The following is a 6000-nucleotide window of genomic DNA, read 5'->3' on the forward strand; positions in this document are numbered from 1 at the left end:
TATTAAATTAATAAAAGCACTTGTTTGATGCCAACATAATACAAATATCATCCTAGTACTCGCTCTCTCAGCAACAGGTTAAAATGAGTGATATTAACAAAATGAGTTCTTTTTTTTTGAGACGGGGTCTCACTGTGTTGCCCAGGCTGGAGTGCAATGGGGCAATCTTGGCTCACAGCAACCTTCGCCTCCCAGGGTCAAGAAATTCTCCTGTCTCAGCCCCTTGAGTAGCTGGAACTACAGGCACGCACCACCATGCCCAGCTAATTTTTGTATTTTTAGTAGAGACGGGGTTTCACCATGTTGGCCAGGCTGGTCTTGAACCCCTGACCTCAAGTGATCTGCTTGCTTTGGCCTCCCAAAGTGCTGGGATTACAGGCGAGAGCCACCGCACCTGGCCAGAATGACTTCTTTTTAATTAAAAACTACATGTCATAAGCTGGGTACAGTGGCTCACACCTATAATCCCAGCACTATAGGAGGCCAAGGCAGGTGGATCTCCTGAGGCCAGGACTTTGAGATCAGCCTGGCCAACATGGTGAAACTCTGTTTCTACTAAAAATACAAAAATTACCTGGGGTGGTGCCAGACGCCTGTAATCCCAGCTACTTGGGAAGCTGAGGCAAGAGAATCACCCCATCTCAAATAAATAAATAAATAAAAATACAAATATTAGCCGGGCGTGGTAGGACGCGTCTGTAGTCCTACAACTTGGGAGGCTGAGGCAGGAGAATCGCTTGAATATGAGAGGCAGAGATTGCAGTGAACCCAGATTGTGCCACTGCAGTCCAGTATGGGTGACAGAGCACAGCAGAGCAAGACTCTGTCTCAAAAAAAAAAATCATAGGCCTAGTTTTTAAACTGCTGTCACAGGACAAGAGAAACTGAACAAAAACGGAATGAGGTCAGGCATGGTAACTCACACCTGTAATCCTAGCACTTTGGGAGGCCGAGGCGGGTGGATCACTTGAGGTCAGGAGTTCGAGATCAGCCTGGTCAATACAGTGAAACCCCATCTCTACTAAAAATACAAAAATTAGCCGGGCATGGTGGCACACACCTGTAATCCCAGCTACTCGGGAGACTGAGGCAGGAGAATCGCTTGAACCTGGGAGGCGGAGGTTGCAGTAAGCCGAGATTGCGCCACTGCACTCCAGCCTGGGTGACAGAGCAAGACTCTGTTTCAAAAAAAAAAAAAAAAAAAAAAGCTGAATGAAACAATCTTAGGCCCTAGTTTTCTAGTCCAGAAATTTACGCTAATGCTATACACATAAGCATAGTAGCCTTTGGTGGTTCTAGTCCAGAAATTTATGCTAATGCTATACATATAAGCATAGTAGCCTTTGGTGGTTCTCACAAGGGCTTTTTGCTAGTTCTTATCAGGTACACTCCTTTTTCCCTAGTCTCCCTTCTCTTTGTGCTGTATACTGTCCAGGGATGGCAAATTTTCATTCTGTTAAGCCATTAATAAGACTGTTCAGGAGATGGACAAGCCATTATAGTTCCTATTCCCACTGTCTTCAAGGAAAAAAAGGACTAGTCACTCTCTAGACCACAGGAAGTACCTGTGTGTCTTCAGATATAATATGATCCTGTTTATATAAGTAACATAAAATTCAAGCAATAAAACATTTTCATTTGCAAATTGACAAAAGATAAACTACACTTTGGGAGTAAGTAGAGGCAATACATCAGTAATTTGAATAATCTTCTATTTCATGTAACTAAATATAGCCACCAAGAACTCCTTAATCCACTGCTTAGATACTGAGCTATATCATTCTTTATCTACAGAGAGGAAAACTTAGGGACCATGGCAATTATTTCAACTCATCCATGAAGAAGTGTTCTTATCTGAAAACATAACATACTTTTTTTTTTTGAAATGGAGTTTCGCTCTTGTTGCCCAGGCTGGAGTGAAATGGCGCAATGTCGGCTCACCGCAACCTCCGCCTCCCAGATTCAAACGAGTCTCCTGCCTCAGCCTCACGAGTAGCTGGGATTATCGGCATGCAACACTATGCCCGGCTAATTTCTGTATTTTTAGAAGTGACAAGGTTTCTCCATGTTGGTCAGGCTGGTCTAAAACTCCCAACCTCAGGTGATTCACCCACCTTGGCCTCCCAAAGTGTTGGGATTACAGGCGTGAGCCACTGCTCCTGGCACACAGTGTATTTTTAATCTGAATATTTATATCTCAGAGTAACAGAGACCTAACACTGATAATTAAAAAAATAATAATATTAACCAAATTATTCAGATAAGTTTTCCAGGTAGAATGGCTTAAAGGAAAAGATAAATCTAGTATTAGTCAGTGAGACAATTTAAAAAATTATTATTAACCAAATTATTCACATAAGTTTTCCAGGTAGAATGGCTTAAAGGAAAAGATAAATCTAGTAATAGTCAGTGAAAAGAATACATGTTAACAGTAACAAACATAAAATATGACTTCTTACCCAACCATTTGTAGAAGAAATAAAGTAAGACCATCATAACACAGCAGATGACCACAAATATGACAACTGTAAGAGGACTGAAAGTTAGATAGTCTTCCTTCTTTTTTCTCATTTCTCTATCTTCAGTTGTCACTGCTTTCAAGTTTTCCCTGTACAAACACAAAGGAACTTTAGCAAATCTTAGCCAAGCACAGTTATTTAAAAAATCTCTAACACCAATTTAAATGTGTTTCTGAAGAAAGCGATGTATTTTTATTTATTAAAATATTTTTATTTTATTATTTTTCTAAGATATCTTGTTATAGCAAGTAATGTACTTTTTAAAAACTGTACCCTAAAAAGAAATACGTCATCTAGAAAGTAAAAACCTCTTAAATGCTACCCTCCAGAGATGATCTGTTCTCAACCACTAACTTTTGAAACATTTTTTTTCTGCAGGCAAAATTGCTGAAAGAGATGACATTTATTATATAAACAAATTAATACTTGTGGATGTTTATATTACCTAATTTGAAAATTATATTGACACAATAAATTTCAAACTAAAACCAAAGCTTCTTACAAACTTACTATTATCAACTTACAGACAGTAAAGTACTTCTAAAAATTAGCTTCTCTATTTTTTTGAGACAGAGTCTTGCTCTATTGCCAAGGTTGGAGTGCAGTTGGCGCGATCTCTGCTCACTGAAACCTCTGCCTCCCGGGTTCAAGCAAATCTCCTGCCTCAGCCTCCTGAGTAGCGAGGACTACAGGCACATGCTGGTAGGCCAGGCTAATTTTTTGTATTTTAGTAGAGACGGGGTTTAACCGTGTTGCCCTGGCTGGTCTCGAACTCCTGAGCTCAGGCAACCCATCCACCTTGGCCTCCTGAAGTGCTGGGATTACAGGCGTGAGCCACCGCACCTGGCCACTTCTCTTAAATGCAAATGCTAAATTCTCCTCTCAATCAACTTAACATTTACTATATGCCTAGTCTATGCTCATCAATGTATTATAAAGGACTCAAAAGAAATTCAAGGCATAACTTTGTCCTACCTTTATTTAAGATAACAAAATATTGTCTCAACTCTTGCTAGGCCACAGAGCTAATAACAGAGACAGAAGTCGAAGAGGAAAAGAACTGCAACTGTTGTTTGTTGGGTAATCTCTTGTCAACCTTACTGTCTCCTCCTAGTTATATGCAATCTACGACATATTATTAATACTACTTCTGAATACTTTTCAACAACTTTGTTCTAAACTCTGCTCCCTCCTGTGCAAATCCTGGCCCTGCTCATTATGTCTGGGCTCAACACAAAATTTAGGTTAAAAAAGTTTCTTTCTTTTAATATAGTTTTAAAAATTAAATTTAAAAACAAACAAAAAAAAGAGGCGGGGTTTTGCTGTGTTACCCAGGCTGGTCACGAATGCTGAGCTCAAGTGATTCAACTGCCTTGGCCTCCCAAAGGGCTGGAATTACAGGCATAAGCCACCAAGCCTGGCCTAAAAAAGTGTATTCCTTTCGAACTGCATATTTCCCAACTGTGTACCAACAAGCCACTTTCTTACTGGAAAACTGTTGACTGAGATGGCTACTGTATTAAGCATCTGTGACTGTAAGTAGATTGCCTGGGAAAAGAGCAGGGAGAAAGTTGATGGAGACACACTAGCACCTCCCCTGAAACTCTAGAGCTGAATGACAAGGTATTAAATAAATTTCTATAAATGTGGTACCTGAGTGTAAAAAGGTGCTAATTATGATATCTGTCACTGCAGAAATACATTTAAAGAAATTTTTGTCATAGTACACATACAAGCCATAATAAAGATTTATATATTCACAGTCATTGAACTAAAAAGCACAGGCAATTTATTTAAGGAAAGCATACAGTGTAGTAGATTTATATCACATTAAAATATTACAATTCTGCCAGGTGTGGTGGCTCACACTTGTAATCCCAGCACTTCAGGAGGCTAAGGTGGGCAGATCACTTGAGGTCAGGAGTTGAGACCAGCGTGGCCAACATGATGAAAATCCATCTCCACTAAAAATACAAAAATTAGCCAGGTGTGGTGGCACATGCCTGTAATCCTAGCTACTTGAGAAGCTGAGGCAGGAGAATTGCTCGAACCTGGGAGGCAGAGGTTGCGGTGAGCAAAGATCGCGTACCACCGTACTCCAGCCTGGGTGACAGTGAGACTCCAAATCAAAAAAAAAAAAAAAAAATTACAATTCATCTTTTTTGAAAAAAAAATTGAATTTTCATATCAGCTTGAGAGCCATATGCAACAGGAACCTAAGCTTTCTTGCATGTCATCTAGAGGTTATAAAGGCTGAGGACCAGTGACCTTATTATAAAAAGATTTTAGGCTGGGCATGGTGGCTCACGCCTGTAATCCCAGCACTTTGGGAGGCCGAGGCAGGCGGATCACCTGAGGTCAGAAGTTCAAGACCAGCCTGGCTAACATAGTGAAACCACATCTCTATTAATAATACAAAAATTAGCTGGGCATGGTGGTGCATGCCTGTAATCCCAGCTACTCGGGAGGCTGAGGCAGGAGAATTGCTTGAACCCAGAAGGCAGAGGTTGCAGTGAGCCAAGATCACGCCATTGTACTCCAACCTGGGCGACAAGAGCAAAACTCTATCTCCAAAAAAAAAAAAAAAAAAGATTTTAACACTGCTGAAAAGTCTTTCTGTAGAACCCAGGCATCTTTCCCTTTTGCTTAAGGTACATCTCTCATTTGGCAGAGTAATTTTGGGTTGTGAGGTCCTGTCCTGGCACATTTTCCCTTCCCTAAGCCTTACTCTCTTTCCATCCAACTGTCATTACTTGCTAAATGATGGGCCTTATGTTTTTAATAATTCTTTGTACGGAACTTTTTCCTTTATATCACTGATTCATATACTCTTTCTCCATATGGTCACCACCCCTTTCTCCTCCCACATATACTTATTTCTCTCTATCTTTATTTTGCTCTTAGAATCAGCCCCCTCAATTTTAAAATCCATGATCCTGCAGGTATGGGACATTTCCTCTCCCAGTCTGGTTTCCGAAGGCAACAAATTACTTGTTTCTGCTCCATCATCATGTTTTACAAATAAAAAAGCTGGTATGTATTCCCCTCCGATTTCCAATTTTCTCAAGGAGGAGCTTGTCCTAACATGTATATTAAAAAGCTTGCCTTGTTAAACTCAAAGTGTGGGTCCATGGGCCAGCTAAATCACTTGGGAGCTTGTTAAAAATGCAGAATCGGGCTGGGCATGGTGGCATACACCTGTAATCCCAGCACTTTGGGAGACTGAGGCAGGCGGATTGCCTGAGCTCAGGAGTTTGAAACCAGCCTGGGCAACACAGTGAAACCCCGTTTCTACTAAAATACAAAAAATTAGTCAGGCGTGCTGGCATGCACCTGTAATCCCAGCTACTGGGGAAGGTGAAGCAAGAGAATTGCTTGAACCTGGGAGGCAGAGGTTGCAGTGAGCCAGGGTCGTGCCACTGCACTCCAGCCTGGGTGACAGAGCGAGACTCTGTCTCAAAAAAAAAAAAAAAAAAAAAAA

At 40.8% G+C, this 6000-nt stretch overlaps 1 protein-coding gene across 2 annotated transcripts in view; it reads right to left on the reverse strand.

Moving 5' to 3' along the window:
- Positions 1–6000, reverse strand: part of SPPL2A (signal peptide peptidase like 2A) — a 60082-nt gene that overhangs the window by 27577 nt on the left and 26505 nt on the right. For both annotated transcript variants that reach the window (XM_025390483.1, XM_025390484.1), the window contains exon 6: positions 2460–2608. In XM_025390483.1, coding sequence (XP_025246268.1) covers positions 2460–2608 — 149 coding nt within the window. The remainder of the gene's footprint in view (positions 1–2459; positions 2609–6000) is intronic.

This window comes from Theropithecus gelada, chromosome 7a, assembly GCF_003255815.1.
Source record: "Theropithecus gelada isolate Dixy chromosome 7a, Tgel_1.0, whole genome shotgun sequence".
In the NCBI taxonomy this organism is placed as follows: domain Eukaryota; kingdom Metazoa; phylum Chordata; class Mammalia; order Primates; family Cercopithecidae; genus Theropithecus; species Theropithecus gelada.